Below are 26847 nucleotides of genomic sequence, written 5' to 3'. Positions count from 1 at the left end.
TAGGCTTGTTATACTACCGGGGTTAGGCTAGTCATAGCGCACATCCCTACTAAACAGCCTTTCACTTTCAGCACTCTGGGAGGTATCTGCCTCAAGAGCGGTTAAGCTTGGTTTATACTCGCCGTGCGCGCGGCAAAAATGAAGCCATACTATGGCAGTCGTGCGCTTTGAGAGCGTGAGACCCCTTTGCACTTGGCGCCGCGGTGTGCACAGCGAATTATGTAACTTTTCGCGCGGCTCCGCATTCGAAGATGCGTTGCCATAAAGTGGTATCGGTGCGGTTGTATCGGGGTAGTTTTACGAGTACAAGTACTTGACAACAGTATCGGGCCATGGTACGGCCGCGAAGATCCGCGACTATTACGCAGGAATGAGAAAGTAGTTCCTAGCCATATAAGTGTAGAAAATCGCAACTTTTCATTTTCAGTTTGTCTTAGCACACAATGTAACTGTAGAAGAGTCAAGTTTTAAATAGGAAAAATATTGAAAGTGTCTTTGGTCAATTTTTTAATGAGATGCTAATGAACTGTTTAGAATCAATGATGTATGCTAAGCTATGCTAAAAGTGCTACAAAGATCGGCTGAATGGATTCGAAAACGGTAAAACTAAAGTATTTAACTCACTTGTAAAATGAGCCTATTTTCAAAAAAAGAGGAGTGTTCCTTTAAGGAGTTGTTTTCTTTGCTTTATCCGAGGCAAAAAAAGCCATGTGTTGACTTTGAAACAGAGTAGACTTTAAATTATATGCATCTGTGGTGAAATTACTAGATTTTCACGTCAATGCATGTTTATTTTAATGCGAACAATGCTCTCCATTATCTCATCACACTGAAGCGCCGCTGATGTAAATCGGTAGAGGAAACCATTTACATTTTATACATTGGGAACTACAATGCTGGGGTGGCAGACGGGGTGACAATGGTCTTTAGGGTGGCGGTTGCCACCCCATGCCACCCCGGTAGATCCGCCCCTGCTGCATCCCTAAATTTAAACATACATTTTAATGCTTTAGAAGTTGCTAAATTAATAAGTATTACAGAAATGATTAAATGTGTTTAACATGTTCAAGCAAAAATTGTAGCAAAATGATGTTATTTTTCTTAATTGCATTTACACTCACAGTTAAGCTTAGATTAGATTCAAGTTTATGGTCATTACACATGTACAAGTACTGCAACTAAATGTGTTTGGAGCAAGCCTCCGGGCCGCAGCTATTTAAAGCGCCGCCACACACTCTCCAGAAAAATGCAGATTTGCAAAGCATACATACATGCTAAAGCACAACATAACATAACACAGTACACGTGGTCACGTGATGGAATTTTTTGTTTGGACTGAGTAAGGGAGATAGGAAAGGAGGAAAGGGAGGGGCAGACCGATGGACGGGGGCTGGGAAGGGGTCTGTATGATGCAGGCACTGCAAAAAATGCTCTTCTTATTTAGTATTTTTTTCTTGTTTCCAGTCCAAATATCTAAAAATTCTTAAATCAAGATGCCTTTACTAGATAAGTAAAATGACAAGATATATTTTTTTGTTTTGTGGGGAAAAAAATCTAAATGAAGTGAGTTTTTGCTTAAAACAAGCAAAATGATCTGCCAATGGGCAGAAAAATAATCTTATTTTTGTTTGGGACAGAAGCAAGAAACAAAATTTCAATCAGAAACAAGATTATTTTTCTCACTTATAATTTTGCTTGTTTTAAGCAAAAACTCACTTAATTTTGATTTGATTTTCAAGAAAACAAGAGAAAATGTCTTTTGTCATTTTACTTATCTAGTAAATGCATCTTGATTTAAGAATTTTTAGACATTTACACTAGAAACAAGACAAAATGACTAAGTAAGAAGAGCATTTTTTTGCAGTAAGTAAGAGTCTGAGCTTGTGTTGTGGGAGAATGTTAGCCATAACTTCAGATGTTTTCGAGTTCAGTTCTGTGGCTTGTCCTTGAAGGGAGATATGGCAGTGCACAGGGAACGATAGCAAGACCCAGCTGTCAAGCTGACCTCCCAATCGAGAGAGATAGGGACACGGTGAGGTGGGGGAAGGATGGGGTCAATGTAAAATGTATTACAGAAATTATTAAATGTGTTTAACGTGTTAAAGCAAAAATTGTAGCAAAATTATGTTATTTTTCATAATTGCATTTACAGGGTGTCTACAGATATGAACAAGTTAAATTTAAGACTTTTTAAGACCCTTTTAATACCACCTTACATGAAATTTAAGACCAAACCTGTGATGGAAATACACATTATATTACAAATGTATATGTAATATTTAATGTCTCTAAATATGATTGGCACTGACTGAATGATCAAATTTTACAGTCTTATGGAAATATGATTATATTTTGCAATTATCGTTTAAATCTAATTTTCCAATAGTTTGTTGTAAATCAATATCTCGGAAAATTATTATTGGGTTTCAAAATCAGCATATGACTTACAAAACGTACTTATGTTACTGAACAGGACCTCGATTTCATACATCCACTGTAGTGGACATCAGAGCAACTTAAAAGTACTTTAAGCATGTAAATCAGGCATTTTGGAAGACACGAGTGAACAGGAAATTAAATTATACATCAATATTTCCATTAAATATTAGCTTTTCTAATGAAAATGTTTCCAATTACTACTCCCCTTAGTACACTTCTTTTTTAATTTATTTATGGCCATTTTACACATATTGCATAAAGTAAAATAGTATTAGAGCTGCAACTAACGATTATTTTTTCTGTCGACTAATCTAGCGATTATTTTTTCGATTAGTCGGCTAATCTAACGATTATTTTTCCAGATTCATCTGATGATTCTTTTTTTACTGATTATTGTATTTCAAAGAGGGTAGTGAATTTGTATATTATTTTAACATGAAATAAATGAATGATGACAATATTAATTGTATTTCAGGAAGGGTAGTGTACTTAAGCCATTGTATAATGAAATATATGAACACAAGAAGCATTTTAAACATTATTTATAACTAATGATACTATTCATCATAAAATGTATACAGAGTAGACCTAATTAGGAAATGTTGTTTTCTATAATAGTTGAGTATGATTTACTTATTGATTTGTGTCAATAGTAAACGGAAATGCACTTGTATTTATCTGCAAAAGGTTCACATACAGGAGCTTTCAGTTAAGTTTTAATGTATAACTAGTCGTCTATTTTGAAGATATGCATGTGCATAAACAACGACTAAAGCTGCCAGAAGTTTTTACCCAAATTTCAAAGACACATTTAAATGATTAAAACTAGAGGCATATCTTAACTTTAATGTTACTTTAATCATGTAAACTACCTATACAGCAAGTTATTATGCATATGTGTTTGGGACAGAGCGGAACCAGGTCGCAGTTGAAGCAGATATATGCTGCCCATAATAAATAAAAGCACGAGACATACTGGGGTCGGAGAAGAACACCGGAAAATGTGAACGAGTGGACAATATTCGTCTGTATTTGCAACACACACGCCACGGTTCAGCTGTGCCAGACAAACACTGGCAGTGTGAAAGCCCAACGGGCGCGCGCGGCTCCCGTTCTCCACGCGCACAGCTTCTGCTCTGCCACCGCGTGCAGTGTGAAATCGCCGTTACAGAGTGAACAAAGCAGTTTTATTCGGCTTCTGTTTAAAGTACTCCCACACTTTAGAATGTCGCGGTCTGGCTTTATATGATAAATTATCATTTTCACTATGCCCGGGAGCAGAAGCCGCCATTATTCTAGATCTGTTCTATTGTAGAATGTAAATAATGTGACGTTGACGCGTCAACGTATTTTCATAGTCGACATCATCGCGTCGTTGCAGCCCTAAATAATATATCAAATAATTCTTTTGTATCTTTCATAACACAGGCTAGTTGAGATGTTCACTGATGTCCAGTGTAATGTAACCATAAAAGCCCAATTTATCCCCACAAAGTATCACATCACCAAGCTTTTTGGTGGTATTAACAATTTATTCTGAAATAATATATTCATCAGTGCTCTTAAAAGTACAGCTTAAACATTTCAAAAATAAGCTATAGGGCTGTTGCCAATCAAATTAAATAATTTACAGTGAAAAATTACAACTGCAAAAAATAATGTTATGAGATTTATTTTTTTTAAATATTTTTGAATAGGCACATATATTTAAATACACTAAACCACCAGTAGGTGGCGGTAAGTCACTTTTTCAACGACTGGTTCAAAGCGCTGGAACAAAACAACATGTGGAGTGCCGCTTGGAGAACGCGAATAGCTTACTTCTGCGGTCATCTTTGCTTGGAACTATTTTCGTTGGTGAAACTGAACAAAACCGTGAATATTGTGTCTAAAATGTAAGTTACTTTACTACTTGTTTGTTGAACTTGTAATGTAACGTGCACTCGTTAAAATACTCAGCAAAATAGCTCCTTTTTCATGGTATATTATTTAACTACAGGACTATATTATAAATAGACTAAACATGTTGCATTTTTACCTCAGTATGTTTCTTCTGTGAATTTCTTTACATTTGCCATTACGCTCATTTTATTTCTCCATGAAAGTTTCTCACAGTCAGGCAAGCGCGAGTCTCACCAACAGCGCAACACTGATACCAGAAATATACTATCCATTATCTATCGCTGAATGTAATAAAATCTGAAGAATCACTCTCGTGATATGATGCTGCCATTTGTTGTAAACTTGCATGAACCCATCTAAACTAGTTAGGAGGCTGGTCAGCTAATGTTAGCTGTAATTCGACTGGATTCTGCCATCGCACTTCTCTCTGATGACGACGCAGGAACTAACGTTACAGCGGGGGGAAATCTGTCTGTGGTTTGTCCAATGAAACAATCACGGTGTCCGTCAGACCGGAGAAATTTCCCCGGTAATGTGACCAAAAATATTTAAGACCCATCGAATCTGAATTTAAGACATTTTAAGACTTTTTAAGGACCCGCGGCCACGCTGATTTACACTCATATTGTATATTACAAGTTAATATACTTGCGATTGCATTTTCATTAAATGTCCCGCAATGAATGTGGCAAAATTCAATGTGGAATTGAAAATGCAATCCGAGCTGATCAAGTCTCCGCCCCGCCCTGTCAATCATCGCATCAAGGTGGGGCCAGGTGTTGGAAACATGGCGGCAGCAGAGCTATTGACTTGGTCGGCGTCGTGTCATAGCTGGGGGCGGAGTCGGCGTGGGGGAAAACAGTCCATTCCCCCACAATGTAAATGAATGGGGTTAACCCAGTTTAGCCTGTGTAGAATCACTTATGCCGCTCGACAGAGCAAGATATATAGAAAAACTGAGCCATATTGGCCATACAGTCTCTGTGACTGATAAACGACCCAATGGAATCAATGGCCAGAGGTGTCATTTTCTCATCAAAACATGAGCTGCTCCGCCAACCCCCAAATAGGCAAGACATGCGCCTATTTCATAAATCACCCAGTCTTTCCATGAAGACGTTACTTCAGTGTTCCTGAATTTAATGGATTAAAGGTCCTGTTCTTCGTGATCCCATTTTTCAAACTTTAGTTAGTGTGTAATGTTGCTGTTAGAGCATAAATAATACCTGTAAAATTATAAAGCTCAAAGTTCAATGCCAAGCGAGATATTTTATTTAACAGAAGTTCCCTTTCAAAGCCTACAGCGAACGGCCGGTTTGGACTACATCCTGGTATTTCCTGCTTTAATTACGTCAGTAGAACAGTTTGTTGACTAACCTCCGCCCACAAGAATACGCGAAAAAGGTTGCGTTCGGTTCGGTTGCATTTGTCGCCTTGTCGTCCAGACGCTGTTATTTTCATCCCGGAGTCAAATCACCTTTGTTTGGCCTTCAGGGGCTGTAGTTTGAGCGCGTTCATCTCCGTTATGGTAAGAGGCGTGACCTTCCCGGGCAACGTGTGCTAAGCTGCTGTCGAATCACAACACGGGAACGGCTGGCACAATCAGAACTCGTTACGTATTTCTGAAGGAGGGACTTCATAGAACGAGGAAATTCTTAGGCCGTTTTGAGGACAGTGAAAACAGCGGTATACAGATAAGTAAATTGTGTGAAAAATACTGTGTTTTTTTTACACATGAAACATGAACACATGTTATATTGCACACTGTAAACACAATCAAAGCTTAAAAAAAACACGAAAAACAGGACCTTTAAAAGGATTACATACATTTAACGTTTTAAAATGATCATTAAACGTGTCTTGTGTTATGAAATTGATATTTGCAGTTGACAATATGTTGTCAGTGCCACAATATTATTAGAATTACTGACAATAGCAATGTTTTTTATTTACTTTTTTATAGCAACCGTCTTCATCAAAAGACTGGGTGATTTATGAAGTATCCTAGCTATTATGTTGTGTAATAATTGTGGGATATATTTCCCACTTGTGTTTATATTTTAATTATTTGAGTGTTTTCCATGGTTGTGTTGACATTTCTGCCTTTATAACTGAGGGTATTATAATCAGAGGAGGATTACGTTTAAAATAAAAATGTTTAAATGTAAAAGATTTTTCTCCTGGTCCTTATTTTAAATAGGTCATAAAAATATCAATAATTATCGATATTGACCGATATGAAACACATATGATACAGTTTTCAGCCATATCGCCCAGCCCTATTATAAACCCATCTTTCACATCTAAGCATTTTGGTCTGATGTGAACAGGTGCTGGTGGTGTGATGGATATTTTCTTTGGGCCTCTAACCATTTGAGCATCATTTAAACGCAGAGATGTATAAAGTACTAGAGACAAAGACTTGAGTAAAAGTACAAGTTCCTTATCAAAAAAGTGACTTGAGTAGAATTTGAAGTGCTCTTTAAGCACCACACTTAAGTAGAAGTACTAAAGTATTCAACATTTTTTGTACTTAAGTATTGCAAGTAGTTTATTTTAAAATGTACTACTCAAGTACTGAAAGTAAAAGTACAAGTATTGTGTTATGTAGTTATTAAAGAAAGTAGTCAAAAGTTTGAACATCATATTGTTTTTATTATTTCAAATGATTAAAGGTGAACTATGTAGGATTTTTGCAGTAAAATATCCAGAAACCACTAGGCCAGTGTTATATATTTTGTTCAGTTGAGTACTTAGAATATCCCAAATGTTTTAAACTATTTGTAAATCATGCGAAAATTGCTATTTTAACCAAGGAACCGGGACGTGTGAGCTATGCGTTTGAGGGAGTCGCCTGTCGATTGCGTCATATCTGCGTCACCCTCGGTCTCCGGTTTTATTCAGTGAAACACTTTACTCTCACTGCAGTGTGAACAAGTGTCATAGCAGCCGCCGAGCGAACGCCATAACTTCCTTTTCAACACACTCAGATATATCTAATACGATAAACAGAGTTGCGTTACCTCAGACTCATGACTGGAAAATAGGAAGTAGCGCCGGCAACCGTGTCATAATAAAAGTCCCGCCAGCGACTATGCCATAATAACAGTCCCGCTCTTCAATCGCTCCTGCGGCCTTGCTCAGCTCCACAACACTCGCTCCTGCTCTGCTTCACTACAGTAATGTTAATAATCGCATCCATGAACATGATTTCTGCCCGAGTCCCATCCTGACTGTTTTCCACCGGCTGTGAGCTGAAGACCACATGTCCCAAGATTCTGCGCTCAAACGTGCCGTCATCAAACTACGCCTTTGTTTTGAATAGGCGACCTCTAGTGGACGGAAAAGTTACATAGTGTAGCTTTAACCTAAAGGACAATCACAATGTTGGTAGGTCATTTTTCTACACATTGTCATATAAATAACCTGAAAACACTGTAGTTTATTAAGATTAAATCTTACTAACCACTCTTACTAAAAAAATGGGGTAAGCACACTTATATTCTCATGTCAAGAGGTCTTCTGAGTAATTATTTGTTTGTAACCCTTTACAACATGGTTTGATTTGTTAACATTACCTTAGTTAATGTATTAGACTAATAACTAACCATGATCAATACATTTGTTACTGTATTTATTAATCTTGTTAATCTTAGTTAATAAAAATACAGCTGTTCATTGTTTGTATATGTTACTTCACAGTGCACATTAACTATGTAAACAAATAGAGAGCAATTTGAGCGCAAGACGCTTGTGTTGTTTTAAAGACAGTGAATGCGCGCGCAGGGCTAGCTCTCTCTCTCTCGCGCTCTCTCTCACAGCCACGATCACTTGAATTGAAGGGGTGGAAGGTGGTGTTTTTGGTTTGTCCATCTTTTAAGAGGCAGAACGGAAGCTTGATTCGCTCAATGATGTACCAGCTTCATCTACCGTTCTGGCAGTGGTAATGTGGGTTTGTAACATTTTTATAATTGTAACGAGTAACGATGCAGCACATAAAAAAAATATCGGAGTAAAAGTATTAAACTCATCGAAAATATGTACTGAAGTAAAAGTGGAAGTAGGAGAAAAAAATAATACTCTAGTAAAGTACAGATACTGCCTTTTAGTACTTAAGTACAATAGTGAAGTAGTTCTACTTCGTTACTATACATCTCTGTTTAAACGCCACAGCCTAGTATTGTTGCTGGCCATGTCCATGCCTTTATGACCTCGGATTTTTCAGTCTCGCTCCCGCAAAAATATAGGCTATGTTAACTTCTCCCGCCTGCAACATTCGCGTTTTGTCCTGCTACCGCCCGCATAAACGTAGGCTATAAATAGATTCTTTTCTGTATGTCCATAAAAAAATCCATGAAATTGTTTCAAGTTACTATACACATTCCCGCATAAACGCTCCCGATAAATTACTTGTTATTAAAGCATCAATAATCACAAACCACTTATAACAGAAAAGCAACAGGCTGAATGATCTTGCTCATGTGTCTTACAGTTTGATTTTTGCCTGTAACTCTTTCCACACTGAGAGCAGGTGAAAGATCCTTTGACTGCAGTTTTTCCAGCTCGCTTTCGGGTAAATATATTTGCAGTCTGTGAAAGGACTGTTTCCATCTTCGTTTTCGATCTTTTTTAAAAAAACTGATGTGTTTTGTCTTCATTCACTTCCATCACGTCTAAAAAAAAAAAAAAAAAAAAATCTAAGTGTTCATCTTAATGTTCCTCATTAAAGAGAACAAAGTAAAACACCAACCTGTTCGTTCCTCTGTTTCTTCATCTTTTATTCTGCAACGCTTTTTCTCATGAGTCCGTAGACTAGATAGATTGGGTGAATCTCTTCCCACATGAAGAGCACTTGTACGGTTTCTCTCCAGTGTGAACTCTCATGTATTTTCAGGTTTCCTGACTGAGAGAAACTCTTTCCATAGTGTGAGCACATGTACGGTTTCTCTCCAGTGTGAATTATCTGGTGTTGTTTTAAAGCTACACTGTGTGATATTTTCCCCCATCTAGTGGTTGAAAAGGTATATGACCATCTAGGGAATTTTAGGGTGCTTTCACACTAGCAGTTTTGGTGCGCACCCGGGTTCGATTGACGTCAGAGTTCGGTACGTTTGGATGATGTGAACACGGTCTTCCGAACTCGGGTGCGCATCCGCGAACCGTACCAGAGTCCGCTTAAAAAGGGTGCGGTTACGGTACGGTTCATGTGAACTCCGGTACGGTTCGCTGCTGATGTGAACGCAATCGTACTAAATCGCGGAAGTGAACCGCTATTAATGACGTATGATTTGATAAAAATGTGTGTTTGTGTGTGTTTCACTCATTTTCCTGACGAGCGTGACTGACATACTGCAAGCAGAGAGCTGTAAACCTAATTTCTGCTCGTCTTCAGCATTCTTTAGAGCATTGCAGTACATTTGCGGCATATAGACACAAGTGCCATTACGTACTGAAGCTTTAGAAACAAAACCAACGGTTAAAAAACAAAAATATAAAAGTGAGGTGAGCAACACTATGCATTTTGCCGCCTTCACGCTCACTGTCGTTACTAAGCAACCGGGTAAACAGCTGCTGCTTTGATGACGCAAACGCACCCCGGTTCGGATCCAAATAATATAATATGAACACAGTCCAGCGGGGGCAGGCGGAGAGGGGAACAATCGAACTCGGGTTCGGTCCAGGCAATCAAACCAAGTGTGAAAGCACCCTTAGTTTCTGTTCCTCTCAATTTCGATTTCGTTTTAACTCCTACGGTGGCCGATTTAATCCAAGATTAACATGGCTTCCAGTTCGACCTCGTCCACATTCGACACGGTGCCATCGAGTGTTAAAACGTGAAAGGGGAAGCTTGAATTTACGGGTATGTCCCTCTTTGGCTAACATACTTTAAAGATGAAGGGGCAACATGGCGACCGGCATTCGAACCCCTCACCCGTATGTATTTTCAATGGCATATTATAAACTTACGAGAATACTTTATAACTTGAAAGAAGTGCATTGATGAGCACATATATTTTTGAAAGAACAAAGTGTTTTTAGCTAAGAATAAACTAAAAAAGTTACACAGTGTAGCTTTAAGTGGGCTGATGTACTGAAGGTCTTCTCACAGTCAAAGCACATTTAAGTTCTGTCAGGATCACTATCGTCAAAGTGATAGACAATTTACATATAGTTTAGATTGGCGGTATGGTTCTGTTCTGGGCAAGAACTCCCTGCGCATCCATGCAGCCTAGCATGGATAAGAGCAAGGAGAGCAGTGATAAACCCCCTAAGGGTAAACAGAACAGAAGCAACAATGTACTGCAGATAGCATTAATGTCAATATTAAAATGTACAACCTAATTCAGGAATTTAGTCTGATTCAGATGCTATCAGATGCCAAATCCTGACTGACGAGTGGAGGAGCTGGGGATGGAGGAGGGTAATTAGCTCTGGAAAAACACGATAGCAGCTGATAATACTGAAGGAGCTTATACACATGCACGCTGTGATAGGCATCGTATTCCTATAGGTAGATGTGATCAGCTGATGAGAGCTTGACTAACGTGCCCTGCCAGAGCTAATGCTATACGCTGGATGTCTCACACCAGTATGAATACACTCATGCTGTTTTAAAAGTTCCAGTCGTGAAAAAATCTTTCCACAAAAAGAACAAGGCTTCACATCAGCATGAGTTTTAAGGTGTCTTCTTAAGTTTGATGCTACAACAAATGTTTTCTCACACTGATCACAGCTGAATGATTTCACTCCAGAGTGACGACGCAGATGATCATTGAGAGAGTTTTTGTGAGTGAAACTCTTTCCACACTGAGAGCATGTGAACGGTTTCTCTCCAGTGTGAATCCTCATGTGTGTCTTAAGGTTTGATTTTTGACTGAAACTCCTTCCACACTGAGAGCAGGTGAAAGATCCTTTGACTCCAGATTTTCCAGCTTGCTTTTGGGTAAAATACTTTTCAGTTTGTGAAACGATTGTGTCTCCATCTTCATTTTCTATCTTCTTTTGAAACTGATGCCTTTTGTCTTCATTACCTTCCATCACATCAAAAAAAGAAAGAAAAAGAAATTCCCCAAATTATCAGTTTCATCTTAATGTTCCTCATCAGTCATTAAATACCCCTTTTCCACCAGAATGAACCAGGTGCTAGTTCGGAGCCAGTGCTAGTGCCAGTTCGGAGTTGGTTCGACTGACGAGCAGACGATCAGTGTATGATATCAAAACACTGCAAGTGCGATTCAAAAGCATAAGGAGTCGTATGCTCTCGCTGTACTTGTTGTCATACAGCGATCGGTCTGCACAGCACCGATGCATCTCGAACAAGCCTTCCATCAACAATGGCGGACGTTGCGTTACTATTGATGCACATGGCTTCACGATCCTACGTCGGCATCAAAACACAGTGAATCCAGCGCATTCATGCAGCTCGCCATAATTTGTATAGACTGTGATTACAATCGAGCAGCTATTTGCTCGATTAGCTGCTATTTCCAAATGGGCAAATCTCAAGTTTGTGTTAGTCTTGTTGACCCCGCCCCCAGCCCCTGACACAAGCAGTTCTTACTTCTAGACCAGCAATGTTTTGGTGCTACTTAAGAACCACTTTTCCTGGTTCTGAGCTGGTGCTTTGGGTGTGGAAAGGCAAAGAACCGATTTTAAACTAGGCTCTGGCTCCGAACCAGCACCCAAACTGCCTTGGTGGAAAAGGGGTAAAAGAGAATGAAGGAAAACACCAACCTGTTCGTTCCTCTGTCTCCTCATCTTTCATTCTGCTATGCCTTTTCTCATGAGTCCGTCGATTATATAATTGGGTGAATCTCTTCCCACATGAAGAGCACTTGTACGGTTTCTCTCCAGTGTGAACTCTCTGGTGTGTTTTTAAGGCACTGGATGAAGTGAAGGTCTTCTCACAGTCAAAGCACATATAAGGTCTCACACCAGTATGAACACTCTCATGCAGTTTTAAATGCTGCAGTAGTGAAAACCTCTTTCCACAAACAGAACAAACGTGAGGCTTCACACCAGTATGAACTTTAAGGTGTCTTCTTAAGTTTGTTTCTGCAAAAAATGTTTTCTCACACTGATCACAGCTGAATGATCTCACTCCAGAGTGATGGTGCAGATGAACTTTGAGATGGTTTTTCTGATTGAAACTCTTTCCACACTGAGAGCATGTGAACGGTTTCTCTCCAGTGTGAATCCTCATGTGTGTCTTAAGGTGTCCTTTACTTCTGAAACTCTTTCCACACTGAGAGCAGGTGAAAGATCTTTTGACCGCAGATTTTCCAGCTTGCTTTTGGGTGAAATTATTTTCAGTCTGTGAAATGACTGTGTTTGCATCTTCATTTTCGATCTTCTTTTGAAACTGATGCATTTTGTCTTCAATCACATCTAAAAAGAATGTAAATGAAAAGAAATCCAGGGAGTCCCAAATTATCAACGTTTTCATCTTAATGTTCCTCATTAAAGAGAATGAAGGAAAACACCAACCTATTTGTTCCTCTGTCTCTTCATCTTTTATTCTGCAGGGTTCTTCCTCAATCTCCATCTTTACAATAGTATGTCTGTAGTTTCTCCTGGAGTAATTACTTCTACTTGCTTCTTCTTCTCCTGTGGGAAGATGGGAATATTCCCAACATTTAAACTCTCATGAACGGCTGTGGGAGCGGCTTCACTGACTGAAGGTGTGAATTGTGGTCGCTGTTGTTCATTTAGCAGATGATCATCACACTTACAATCACTCTCAATTATCCAGGTGCTCAAATAGTTGTTTAGAAACAATTTAATGATTTCATGCATTTTTCATAAATACTAGTATCTAACCCAAAACCAAACCCTAAGTGTAACTCTATAGAAAGTAAACATTACTCAGTACTTATTTGAGGAAGTACAAAGTAACTGTCACCTTAAAATAAGTGTAATCAAAAAATGTTATTGTACTTTTGTCAGATTCATGATTTTTTTGCGTTTTACAAAATGTCCTAACTTTTCTGGACTTGGGGTTGTAATATTTTGGTAGTTATTGTGTCAGAGAAAAGCATTCATGTAATTTGAAAGAAGCCGTCATTAAACATATTTTTGTGCCAAAGCAATGATAAATGATCCACAGTTAAGCCACATAGACTCCTGTTGATCCCTGTGTGAAGAGCTTTGAAAAAATGACCAAAGTATTGAGAAATTGGTCCTAGCGGTTGTCTAAAAAACTGTAAGCTCGGTTATCTTGGTTGGATGGTACAAGTATTATTAATATAAAAATGCAACACCAGTTCCTAATCTAATGGAGAAAGCTTTCATGGCATCTGAGATCTAGTGTCAAAGTAGAGACAAAGGAATAGTTCACCAGAGATATGAAGTTTGTTTTGTTCCAAAACAAGGACTTAATTGCTAACAATGTTCTTCTTGTTTTGGTTCGCTTTCACAAGGCAACCTTTCAAACAATTGTATTAAAATGTGTTTATGCAAATCACATGTGAGTAAAACTCTTTACCCAAAAACTCTTATTGGTCAGAGTTGACCTCGTCCATTTAGATGTATGACAAGTTTGATCTGCGAGATTATTGTGACTTTATCTGCAGCTGTCGTGACAAACGCAAACACTCGTATAATAAGAACATGAATCAAGGCTACAGGTACAGAATTCTTGCAAAACACAGAGAAAAGCAATTACACATTTTAAGATGAAGAGGAGATCTTTGGTTCTTAACCACAAAAACTCACAGAATCAGACACTCATGCTTTTTATATAACATTTCCTATTATGAATTACAATACCGCTTGGTTCATTGGGTTGTAATGTTTTGGAAACAAACTAGGGCTGCAACTAACGATTATTTTGATCATCGATAAGTTGGCCGATTATTTCTTCGATTAATTGGATAAAAAGCCTAAATCTCTTTTTTTACAATTCATTGGCAAAACACAATGCTGTCATTTCCACTGAAATGACCCGAAACAATTTGTCCCAGGAGTTTTTTTCCACCAAACCTGCTGCTGTCTGCGTTTCCACCGTGGTCTAAATTAGTCTGGTGACGTAGGACTGTGCAACTTTCCAGAGCCCACTGGATTTTGTCCTCTACATATAAGCTTAATAAAGCCTGAACCTCGTCGTCAGTCCATTGTTTCGTTTTTTTAACTCCACTGTTGAATCGAATAGCAAACAACACTTACTTATCGGCGGGCCGATATTACCGGCCGATATTAGGCTTTTTTCCAAACTATCGGTATCGGCATTTATGATGGCCGATAAATGAATATATATATAAAAAAAATAAAATAAAAAAAAACCCGGACGAAACACCGCTCAAACACATTGCGTTTTGGCGTATCATAGTTTGTCCACCGGAGGGGACTCTACAACGTGCCGGGATGGCAACACCAGCTGAGCGCTGCATTCACAACACAACAGTGATCATCCGTGAAGTGCATGTAAGTTGGCAACGAGACATACATTCATCAGTTCCCATCAGTTCTCTTAACTCAAATAACATGACAAAATTTGTAACTGCTAAAATTTGTAACTGCCAAGTCCAGTTTTGCTGTTACATGTAACGTTAAGCCAAGAGAGCTGGTAATTACGTTAGGTTGTTACAGTCGATACAGGTACCTCACGATTCAATTCTGTGGCGATATGTGGTCCACGATATGATATCACGATTCGCGATATCTACGATATTCAATATATTGGAAGAAATTTCATCAACGATATATCACGATATATGTGACTGAAAAGAAAAAGAAGGAATAAAGAAATAAGGAAATTTTATGCATTTATTAATGCCAACATTTCCAACATTGTGCAAAGAAATATGCATTTGCATAATAACTCACTGCCTCCTGGTCTTAAATGTAAACACTGTACATCTAGACAGATAAAAGTGCATGAACATTACAAAACAACATGAACATTAACATGTGTAAACCATAATACTGAAACGTCAGTAGTAAGTTGCTGTAAACAGTGGACACATCAAGGCATTTTCTTCTTGAGGAACACTAACTGATCAGCATGCTCAGATGTAAGAGCACACCTCTGAGCAGAGATTATGTCACCGGTGGTAGAAAAGATTCTCTCTGATGGATCTTTGCAAAGCAGTTCTTGCAGATTGCATAGTCTTTATCCAGTGCCTTTCCGTCGACGGTCTCGTAAAACCCGAAGTGTCTCCACACTTTAGAGTGGAAACTAGCGGGTGGGTCTTTGATTAGTTTTTTATTGTTTTCCGCCATTCTTCTCGCTTCTCTTTTTTTCTGCAATTCTCTGTTGTTGTTAGTTAACTTGTGTTCTTCACCTGCCGCTGTTTGCGCCACTTTACCCCTATTTACTCGACCAGCGCCCCCCGCAAACAGAATGGTAGATATTGGGTAGTGACAGTGACACTGACAACGGGTAAATTAATCATTTTGTGTTGTAATAAAATATCGATATTGGGCGTTAGTGTATCGATTATTTATTGCGACAGAGAGCACAACAATATATTGCAATATCGATTTTTTTCCCCACCCCTACTGAATAAGATGTATTTTTTTAATAGTCTGACAGTTTGACAGCATTATCATCTCTCCCCTGCCCATTATTTTGAAAAAGTATACATATTTCTAAATTATGACTTATCATAGACGCTAACCACAAAGCTAGGTAATGCCATGGCTATCAGTGGGAGACCGCCAACATTAATCCGCCTTGGAAATCACAACAAACTTATTCTGCCTGAACAAAGTAATGATTACTGTATTTATAACTAGTATATTTGTAGTTCCAGTCCCTGCATTGTAAATCGTAAGTTAAGCACGTGAGGAGTGAACGAAAGTGCGTTGCTGACTTCAGACGCAGCATTAACAAGTCAAATAATGGATTTACTGCATCAACATCAGTAGTAGATTTTAGAAGGCAGGCAGCAAATGATGATTGAAATTGGTTTGTTGAAGCTTGATGGATAGAATTAAAAGAGTGCATGTAAAGGGATTAGCAAGTTGACATTGTAATTATAAGGTAGCTCATATTTATACTGTATATAGTTTATATTTTGCTGTTGTTGTTGTTATTTATCAGAACTTCTAGAACTTAGCTGAATTTTTTTTTTCCAGTCTTGCTCAAAGTTATATTTATAAAGCTTACCACATCTATTAATGCTGGTAACTTTGATTTTTTTTTTGTGTGTGTTATTGTGTTTTCGTCCAAACGACTTTAAGTATCATATCTTAAGTTTGTATTTTTATACATCTTATTTATCAGAACTTTAATATATTTTTATGTTCCTCTGTTCTGTTGTGACAACAAAACAAACAAGTTTATTTTTAAACTGCATTTTCATATTATTTTAGAGAGGCCAAGTTATCATGAATAACTACAAATAACTAATGTAAGGGAAATCTGTTTAAGTGTTTTTTTACACGTTTTTGTTATTTTATTTATTTATTTATTTTTAATATATATCGGCTGATATATCGGAATATCGGATTTTTAAATTACCAAATATTTGTATCGGTATCGGCCTTAAAAATCTTTATCGGTCGGGCTCTAACACTTACTGATGCTGCATGAACCAATAAGCATGTTCAGCGAGTCCCAAAACAAGTCCCAAAAGTGAAAAAGTTCTGCCTAGCAAGCAGCGCCATTTTGAGGGGGGAATTTTTTACCCGGAACTTCATTTAGACCCCGGTTCCTGCAGTCGAAACACAGCGAATACCACCCCAAAGTGGCGCACACACACACACACACACACACACACACACAAAATACATCATGGCATTATCCTTGGATAACTTTTGATTCACTATACGTTCATGTTGTTTACATTATATGCACTTATGCACTGATTGCCAACAAAACAGACATTTGATGCAGAATAACGACTTGTATAATGATAACCGATTTCAAAACACTGCTGCATGAAGCTTCAGAGCGTATCGAACCAGCAAGTCGATTCAGTGGGTTGGAGCGCCAAAGTCACGTGATTTCAGCAGTTTGACACGCGATCCGAATCATGATTCGACTCACTGATTCATAACGGTTTGAATCTTCATGAATCAGTGTTTTGAAATCGGTTATCACTATACGAGTCGTTATTTTGTTTGTTTTTTGGCGCACCAAAAATTTTATCGTCACTTTATAATATTAATATTGAACCACTTTACTCACATGGACTGATTTAAATATGTTTTTAGATCATTAATGGATCTTGAGAGTGTAAATTGCTTTGCTCCCTTTGGAGGCCTCACTGAGCCTTCAGATTTCAACAAAAATATCTTAATATGTGTTCCGAAGATGAACGGAGGTCTTACGGGTGTGGAACGGCATGAGGGTGAGGAATAAATGACATCATTTTCATTTTTTGGGTGAACCAACCCTTTAAGTATATATATATATATATATATATATATATATATATATATATATATATATATATATATATATATATATATATATATATATATATATATAAAAGAAGTTCAACAACTGCTTCAAATTGGTTAAGTAACATTACCCACAGTCAAAGGCGGACTGGCCATCTGGCGTACCAGGCGTTTTCCCGGTGGGCCGCTGGACAATGTGGGCCGGCCCGTTGCTACGTAAATATATATGAAGAATAAATTATAGTAAAACTACGTAGCCTATATCCTTCCGTCAGCCCAGACGAATGGCCCGTGCAGCCCACTTGAGGCAAAACTCCATGCAAAACTCTAATCTATAGCCTGCTCAGTGTCTCAGTGGTGTAAAAGCGCTTGTCAATGTCAAAATGTTTGCGATATCCAATCAAAAACTGGCAACTTTCATATTTAAGTAGCCTATGAAGTAGAGGGCTGCATTGGGATTGAGTCCCGCGGGACCCAACGTAAATCTCGCGTAAACCGATCGAATGTAGAACTAATAATATCATATTCTCCTATTTCTCCAAACTGTTTACGCCCATTTAAAATATAAACTGTTAAAATAACTACTCTCCAATCCGGTCATTTTGACACCGGCTATTTGTTGTTTATTTGATGGTTTAGACGCGCACACGAAGCCTAAAATATTAAGTGCAAATCGGTCCATTTCGCAGCACACACACATAAGCCGCCTTGAAGTTGGAAACAGCGTCTCTTGCGCCGATTATTGTGCATTTAATAGCTCTTTATTATCAAACACATCCCGCAGTTTAGCAACAGTAGAGAATGCAGTTTACAACAATCCCTGAATCTGACGTTTAGTTTAGGTTTAGGGAGAAATGACAGCGCAGCTGTGAAGGGAAGGATGTCGCGCTCGACGGAACACGGCTATAGGAATAGTTTTACCTCATACCATCTTTTTATAATTCTTGGAAGCCAAAATCGAAAATAAAATTAGATTAATAGCCTATCACAGCACATCCCTAAAATAAGCAGACTAAACTGTTGTGTAGTTCTCTTGGCCATCGTCCCTCATTAAGCTGACTGTGGTGTTGTGTTCGCTGCAGCTCCACGTGAGAGAGCTCGCTTTCTCTCTTCTGGATTGCGAATAGCAAAAATGCATTACGGACAAATGGTTTAATATTATCTCATATAGAAACGGCTGGCAAAGATAGAATTTGAATTCTATCGATTATAATTAGTAAGTGTATTTTCTTAATTTCTCCAGTATGACAGCAGGCAAATTTACTGGTCGCACACTCTCAAATTTTAGTCGCAAAATGCGACCATTTAGTCGTACTCTGGAGCCCTGTGAAGCATGTTTTCTCAGGTTTCCTTTCAGTCGGACACGTTCGACGTACGTCGGAACTGACCGACGAATTGGGATCTGTTTTTTGTTTCTCAATCTGTTTTCCTGTTTTCTGTTTTGCAAAGCAGTCTATTTTTATGTGCAAAGTTTTTGATAAAAACGAAATTATATTTGAATGTATTTGTCTTTTTTTTTTTTTACATGCAGGCCACGGAAACGAAACAAACAACCCCATGAATCTCTTTAATAATATCAATACAAATACGTGTTTTTTTTCCTGCGAGAAGACACAAAATCATTGCATCTCTATTATTGTGCGGGAATAAATTCTCAGAGTTTTGCGGGAGCGGGCGGGAGTGTAACACATACGTTGCGGGAGCGGGCGGTAATGGTCAGAAATTCGGCGGGTGCGGGCGGGAGCGGGATGAAGAAAACAGTCCCGCGCAGGGCTCTACTATGAGGTGTCATATATGAAAATAAATATATAATTTGCTAGTTAGTTCATATGCATTATTTAACACACTGGTAATCAAAAGTTTGAAATAATTAAGACTTTTTAAAATGTTTTTGAAAGGCGGCGGCTGAATTTATTTGATCAAAAATACAGTAAAACCACAAATATTAAGAAATATTAATACAATTTCCAATAGGCCTAGTTGTTTTCTATGAGAATGTATTGTAAAATGTAATTTATTTCTGTAAAAGCTGACTTTTCTACATCATTACTTCAGCTTGTGTTACATGATCCTTCAGAAATAATTTTAATATGCTGTATTTTTCATATAATTTTTAAACTCTTTTCCACTCTTTGAACTCTATTCCATAAAATTATAGATGTCTAGACACTATAACCACTAGAAAGGCACCCTAAAACAGTCCACATTCTGCACTACATCCTAAGTATAGCATTGTATATGGTCTGATTTGATGGTAGGTATTGAACTTATTGATATTAAACTACAGTGTATGGAAAAGAGAAATTCATTTTTTTTTTTACTATAATACTATTTGCCATGTGCACCAGGAAAGACAAATTACAACCTGAAGAAATATGCCAGACATTGCTAGTCATTCAGTATGATAAGCATTTCAATAAAACAATTAATATAAATCATATTTTTGTATAAATATCTTCGGTGTTTAAAATTGCCCTTTGTATAATGAGCTGGTGGGTTTATGGTGAGGTGTGTTGCAGACCACTTTTTTGCCCCAGTCCACCCCTGCCCACAGTCTACTTTAATTACTTTTGTTAATATTTATATACCTCTGTGATTATGGTATCTTTCCTTAATCATCTGAAATATCTATGTGTTTAGTATTAGTAATGATGCTGAGCACGTCTTGAATGTTTTCATTCATGTTTCACCGTATACATCCTGTTTTTATTAATAATTTGGGTGCATTTTATTGTTAATTTAGTTTTTTCCAAATAAATGAATTGAATTCATTTTGAGTCCGCATTCATCATTCACAGCTGTTGAAATAGCCATTGTTTAGGACATAAATAAGGTTAAACTACTGCATGTCCACCCACAGAAAAATAAATAAATATAAAAATTACTACCAACACTATTATCAGAACTATTGATCCACAAACGTCACAGTTACTATAACTGGCAACGTTACGAATCTGATGCGGCAGACAAACTGTGTGCACATGTCACAAAATGATTCCGATTGAAAGTCAGCACATGTAAACTAGGGCTGCACTATTTGGGGAAAATATCTAATTGCGATTATTCTGGTTAATTGCGATTGCGATTTAAAATGCGATTATTATTATTTTATTTTTTTTTACAAATGAAAAGTGTGTGTATATAACATTTTGTTTATATATCAATATGGCTAATAATAATAATTATGATTATTGCTAAACAAAAACCAGGCAAAAAGCCATGTGTTGACTTTGAAACAGAGTAGACTTTACATCATATGCATCTGTGGTGGAATTACTAGATTTTCACATCAATACATGCTTGTTTTAATGCGGACAATTAATGCGCTGTCACTTTAATTCAGCGCCAGCACATCAAAAAATAGACTGCGGAAATGATCGCAGCACAGCTGTATAGGCTACACACCGATCCTGGAGTGACTGATGGACCGAAACCGCGTGCAGTGTGAAAGCTGTAATCCGTTAACATGGGGACGGAAAAAATACGTACCGCATACGCACTGCAAAAGGAGTATGTGTGAAATGGGCGTCAGCAGGTGTGTGTCGCTTCAGATGCGTAGCCATGCTCGATGTGTTGCCACTTTCATGCGTCTTTCTCGTGCCACAGTGCCCATACTCTTACAGTTTTGTCCAGCACCCTTCTTCCGTCATCATTATATTTTGCGAGGAAGCCAAAATGCTCCCATATATGCTATTTGAATGACGCGGGAGGCTTTTTAAGTTCTTCTACTCCTCCGCTAGCCACTGTTGACCGATTAACATGCCCAGCTCACGTGAACACATGTGTTTCTCTGAAACTCAGCATCGAGTTTAAAGAAATGAGATCACTTAAAAAGCAATAATATCGGCAGAAAAAGTGTATTTTACTCGTTGATCGCTAAACAATTCAGATTAATCCGCAAGTTTAAAAAAAATCTGCAATAAATCCGCGGGTCACATGCGTGCCGAACCGTTGGTCGTGATACGTACGAATCACGGATCAACTGCGATCCGTTACACCCCTAACGTTTAGCCCCCAGAATTTCAAGGGCCCGCTTCCTTTGTTTTGCTGCATGTCTCAACCTTGCCCGTTTTTCTTTGACGCATTTATTTTTATTAATTTACTTTTATTACCTTGTAATGTCACTTCGCAAAACGAAAAAAGAAAAAAAAAAAAGATCAGCCTGAACGGACCCCCCCAAAATACTCTCTCATCGGATCTACGCACATCTCGTAGGTGACCTATTTTGATCTGAAAAAGGTGAAGGGGTTTGCATCTATGCACAGATCGAGGAACTGTACCGTAACACCTCAGCCCGGACTGTGGAAACGCAGGGAAGAGTGGGCACCATCATCGGGGGTCAGACTAGTGGACCGTTACGCATTTTGACTGGTCTGGCCATGAAGCTGGATGAAATGTCCAAGTCACTCAATGAATCAGACACACGCCACTGACGCTGAGAGTCAGAACGGATTGATTGATTATGATCCGGAAAAACTACCCAAGATCAACTAAATGGATTAAGATATTGACCCCCTCCTTCCCTCACCTCACCGTCCACCGTGTCCCTATCTCTCTCGATTGGGAGGTCAGCTTGACAGCTGGGTCTTGCCATCGTTCCCTGTGCACTGCCATATCTCCCTTCAAGGACAAGCCACAGAACTGAACTCGAAAACATCTGAAGTTATGGCTAACATTCTCCCACAACACAAGCTCAGACTCTTACTCACTGCAAAAAAATGCTCTTCTTACTTAGTAATTTTGTCTTGTTTCTAGTGTAAATGTCTAAAAATTCTTAAATCAAGATGCATTTACTAGATAAGTAAAATGACAAAAAGACATTTTCTCTTGTTTTCTTGAAAATCAAATCAAAATTAAGTGAGTTTTTGCTTAAAACAAGTAAAATTATAAGTGAGAAAAATAATCTTGTTTCTGATTGAAATATTGTTTCTTGCTTCTGTCCCAAACAAAAATAAGATTATTTTTCTCCCCATTGGCAGATAATTTTACTTGTTTTAAGCAAAAACTTCATTTAGATTTTTTCCCCCAGAAAACAAAAAATATATATCTTATGTAATTTTACTTATCTAGTAAAGGCATCTTGATTTAAGAATTTTTAGATATTTGGACTGGAAACAAGAAAATACTAAATAAGAAGAGCATTTTTTGCAGTGCCTGCATCATACAGACCCCATCCCAGCCCCCGTCCATCGGTCTGCCCCTCCCTTTCCTCCTTTCCTATCTCCCTTACTCAGTCCAAACAAAAAATTCCATCACGTGACCATGTGTACTGTGTTATGTTATGTTGTGCTTTAGCATGTATGTATGCTTTGCAAATCTGCATTTTTCTGGAGAGTGTGTGGCGGCGCTTTAAATAGCTGCGGCCCGGAGGCTTGCTCCAAACACATTTCGTTACAGTACTTGTACATGTGTAATGACAATTAACTATCTATCTATCTATCTAAACAGTCCACTGAATAGGCTAGTGAAAACTGCTATTTTACATTTGATTATTGCATTTCTGTACCTGAATATTGTTAGATTTACCTGAAAAACTTAAAACTCTGCTTATTTCAATTGTGTCTTTCTTCCATTGCATTTATTTATGCTTGTAATTTGTTTATTATCCATGTAGATTCACTCCCCTACAAAATCACCCCAATTATTATAGAACGATTGAGCAATTTAAATCACCTGGTGAAGTTTTTATATCGCTATATATTGCAGAGAAACAAATATCACAATGCAAGTTTTTTTCCCCCCAATATTGTGCAGCCCTAATCAGCATCAGTGTCATTATAGATGTAATTACAAATCAACTAAACCTGTAGTTGTATGATACATGCAGGTATTTATAAAATATTAGTACAATGGATGCACACAATAAGCATTGTATCAAATAATTAATTTAATAGTACATAGTATTTAAAGACAACTAATATGGGCAAAAAAATAATCAATAGATGAATCGATCATCAAAATAATCATTTGTTGAAGTCCTACTCATCAGTCATTAGAGAGAATGAAGGAAAACACCAACCTATTTGTTCCTCTGTCTCTTCATCTTTTATTCTGCAGGGTTCTTCCTCAAACTCCATCTTTACAATAGTATGTCTGTAGTTTCTCCTGGAGTAATTCCTCCTGCTTGCTTCTTCTCCTCCTGTGGGAAGATGGGAATATTCCCAGCATTTAAACTCTCATGAACGGCTGTGGGAGCGGCTTCACTGACTGAAGGTGTGAATTGTTGTCGCTGTTGCTCATTTAGCAGATGATCATCACACTTACAATCACTCTCAATTATCCAGCTTTAAGTGTTTTGATCAAACAACAGAAACAATTCAACTCCTCCAGCTGATTTTTATGTTGCTCTTACGTTAGATATGATTACATGCATTGAACATTTATTTGCCAGGTAACATTACATAAAATGAAAACACAACTCATAATCTTCACAAATGATAACGTGAAAAACAGTCAGTAACGAGTTTACGTTTCTCAAGCGTAATGAACATCATTCGGTTCATTTCTGAGTGATTCACTAAATGAACCGACTCGTTTAGTCATTTGGGTTTAGATTTATCCTAATAAATGATACATTAATGTACTCACAGTGTGAAAACATCAGATTTAGAGCAGAATGAACGGCGGTGTTCCACTTCTCATGTTTATGTTCTTCCCTCGCTCACTTCTCTTCTTCTTCTAGACTCGATGTGTGTCGTTGCTTCGGTTGCTCGAGCGCCTCCACTGGCGGAAAACAATCCATATTAAAAGTTATCTTGGTTGATAATATACAAACACAATTTCTATCCCCAAACATGTTTAATTGAGAATAATTAAGTATTGATTTAGAAATAACATATTAGGTGACACAGTTGTTTCACCATAATAGATAATTTTGGATAGATTCTAACTTTTGAGCATTTACCTTCTGGACTCCTTCAACTGTTGTGTTGTTACTGATGTTGTTGGCTATAATATAAATCTTGACTTCATTTTAAAGTTATAGTAAAAGTATTACTAACAGAGAAAAAATGTAAGAGTTATTAAGAGAATATGAAGTTTTACCTTAAACACTTCAGAACTCAGTCCGAGCAGCTCAACGCAAGTTGTCCGATTTAGATTCAATAAAAATAAAATCACAGTCTGATAAACAGTGAATTAAATCAGTTGACAAATTAAATCAGGTAAACGATGTAGCTTTTGGCACTTAATAAACAAAACTTAATCTGCCGTCTTGCGGAAGAACATTGTAGCCGGAGCTACTTCTCTCTGTTTATGTCTAGACGAGTCACGCAGGTAAATGCGGTTGCGTCCTGCTCTGTCTAAAATAGTCTGAATGTGAACACTTATTATAGGCATACCGTAGTGCTTCAGGATAAGACAAAAACACGGTTTGGGAGATGGAATCATAATGTACCTGCTCATTGCAGGAGCTGTAGGTTTACCACAGAAACGTAATGGTTGATTGCTGTCACAACTCGTGACACAGTTGCATTTTATTACTTTTTAAACCAAAATTGTTTGTCAAAATACAAAGTACCACAGTGTAAAAACTAAAATAATATTAAACCTTAACTACTAGGTAGCAGCTGTAAAACAAGCATGTTATGTATGTAACACTGCCATAGTGACTGAATACATACACTTTTCCTGAGCAATTTCATCTTCACTCAGTGATGAGTTTGTCATGAGTCCATATTACGAGAAGAATTGCCTCTTAAAATGTACATAGAAAAACATCTGGTGCCATTTTAAAGTGAAAAGTGAAAGTGACAAGTCCAATACTCTGGATTTATTATGATTTATTTATAGCTGATAATGTAATCTAAATTAAGTCTATTCATTATACAGTGCATCCGGAAAGTATTCACAGAGCTTCACATTTTCCAAAATGGATTAAATTCATATTTTTTTTCCCTCAATTCTACAATACCCCATAATAACAACATGAAATAAGTTTGTTTGAGATCTTGGCAAATAGTAAAAAAATAAAAAAATAAAAACATACTTTTTTTAAAAAAATCACATAGTATTCACAGCCTTTGCTCAGTAGTTTGTTGAAGCACCTTTGGCACCAATTACAGCCTCAAGTCTTTTTGAGTATGATGCTACAAGCTTGGCACACCTATTTTGGGGCAGTTTCTCCAATTCTTCTTTGCAGAACCTCTCAAGCTCCATCAGGTTGGATGGAGAGAGATCCAGAGATGTTCAATTGGGTTCAAGTCTGGGCTCTGGCTGGGCCACTCAAGGACATTCACAGAGTTGTCCCGTAGCCACTCCTTTGTTATCTTGGCTGTGTGGTTATAGGGTCGTTGTCCTGTTGAAAGATAAACCTTCGCCCTAGTCTGAGGTCCAGAGTGCTCTGGGTCAGGTTTTCATCAAGGATGTCTCTGTACATCGCTGCATTCATCTTACCCTCAATCCTGACTAGTCTCTAGTTCCTGCCGCTGAAAAACATCCCCACAGCATGATGCTGCCACCACATGCTTCACTGTAGGGATGGTGTTGGCCAGGTGATGAGCGGTGCCTGGTTTCCTCCAGACATTACGCTTGCCATTCTGACTAAAGAGTTCAATCTTTGTTTCATCAGACCAGAGAATTTTGTTCCTCATTGTCTGAGAGTCCTTCAGGTGCCTTTTGGCAAACGCCAGGCAGGCTGTCATGTGCCGTCAGGCCTGATTGGTGGAGTGCTAAAGAGATTATTGTTCTTCTGGAAGGTTCTCCTCTCTCCACAGGGAAACGCTGGAGCTCTGTCAGAGTGACCATCAGGTTCTTGGTCACCTCCCTGACTAAAGGGGGTTGCACACCGGACGCGAAGCTCAGCGCCGCGCAGTGCAGCGTCTCAGGTATCTCCCCCAGACGTGCATATTTTATACGCGCGAGCTCAATTTTGAATAGACTTCTGACAGAAGAGCTGCATGATGAGTGAGTTCTTGTAGCACAGGGTGAAATCAGTATGTACACTGACGATTTGAGGGAAATATGACTGACATGCACTGTTAACTGTGTGACCTTATATAGACAGGTGTGTGCCTTTCCAAATTATGTCCAATCAACTGAATTTACTGCAGGTGGACTCCAATCAAGTTTTAGAAACATCTCAAGGGTGATCAGTGGAAACAGGAGCACCTGAGCTCAGTGTTGAGTGTCATGACAAAGGCTGTTGCTGCGTCCCAATTC

At 38.1% G+C, this 26847-nt stretch overlaps 1 protein-coding gene across 2 annotated transcripts in view; it reads right to left on the bottom strand.

Moving 5' to 3' along the window:
* The window catches only part of LOC307136821 (uncharacterized protein), a 39953-nt gene extending 15546 nt beyond the window's left edge, over positions 1 to 24407 (bottom strand). The window contains exons 1-5 of one of the 2 annotated variants that reach the window (XM_079834123.1): positions 24277 to 24407; positions 23708 to 23827; positions 12829 to 12948; positions 12076 to 12729; positions 9124 to 11372 (exon numbers count right to left, since the gene is read on the bottom strand). In XM_079834123.1, the coding sequence (XP_079690249.1) occupies positions 10882 to 11372; positions 12076 to 12729; positions 12829 to 12948; positions 23708 to 23765 (1323 nt within the window). In that variant the 5' untranslated portion in view covers positions 23766 to 23827; positions 24277 to 24407 and the 3' untranslated portion in view covers positions 9124 to 10881. Of the gene's footprint in view, positions 1 to 9123; positions 11373 to 12075; positions 12730 to 12828; positions 12949 to 23707; positions 23828 to 24276 lie in introns of those variants that run through there. The other variant, XM_079834124.1, reaches the window with a different exon arrangement.
* Positions 24408 to 26847: the final 2440 nt, after the last annotated feature.

This window comes from Gobio gobio (assembly GCF_949357685.1).
Source record: "Gobio gobio genome assembly, chromosome: 14".
NCBI classification, from domain to species: Eukaryota; Metazoa; Chordata; class Actinopteri; order Cypriniformes; family Gobionidae; genus Gobio; species Gobio gobio.
Note: the sequence above shows the minus strand (reverse complement) of the source record. Positions and strands in the feature narration are given on the sequence as shown.